This window comes from Fulmarus glacialis, unplaced genomic scaffold, assembly GCF_000690835.1.
Source record: "Fulmarus glacialis isolate BGI_N327 unplaced genomic scaffold, ASM69083v1 scaffold33783, whole genome shotgun sequence".
Classification (NCBI taxonomy): domain Eukaryota; kingdom Metazoa; phylum Chordata; class Aves; order Procellariiformes; family Procellariidae; genus Fulmarus; species Fulmarus glacialis.
Window position 1 is genome coordinate 6,679 of NW_009202883.1, and position 350 is coordinate 7,028.

At 55.7% G+C, this 350-nt stretch overlaps 1 protein-coding gene across 1 annotated transcript in view; it reads left to right on the forward strand.

The window, feature by feature from the left end:
* Positions 1-350, forward strand: part of EI24 (etoposide induced 2.4) — a gene marked incomplete at its 3' end in the record, with an annotated part of 5,751 nt that extends 5,401 nt beyond the window's left edge. The window contains exons 7-8 of the mRNA XM_009574458.1: positions 23-134; positions 307-350. Of these exons, the coding sequence (XP_009572753.1) occupies positions 23-134; positions 307-350 (156 nt within the window). The remainder of the gene's footprint in view (positions 1-22; positions 135-306) is intronic.

Here is a 350-nt window from a genome sequence, read left to right on the forward strand (position 1 = left end):
TTTTTTTTCCCGTTATTCCCAGGGGATGATCGTGAGCCTCTTCCCCATCGATATCATCGGCCAGCTGGTCAGCCTCCTCCACATGTCGCTGCTCTACTCGCTCTACTGCTTCGAGTACCGCTGGTTCAACAAAGGTGAGGGCCGCCGCCGCGCCGGGCTGCTGGTTTTTCGGGATCGAGGGTTTCTCCGCTCGAGGAGCGTCCGAGGCTGATTTTTCCTTCGGTTTTTATACGGAATGAAGTGTAACGAAGCTCTCTTCCCCCCCACCCCCGTGGGTTCGTTTCTGCGGGATTTTCTTCTCGCCAGGAATCGAGATGCACCAACGGTTATCCAACATCGAGAGGAACTGG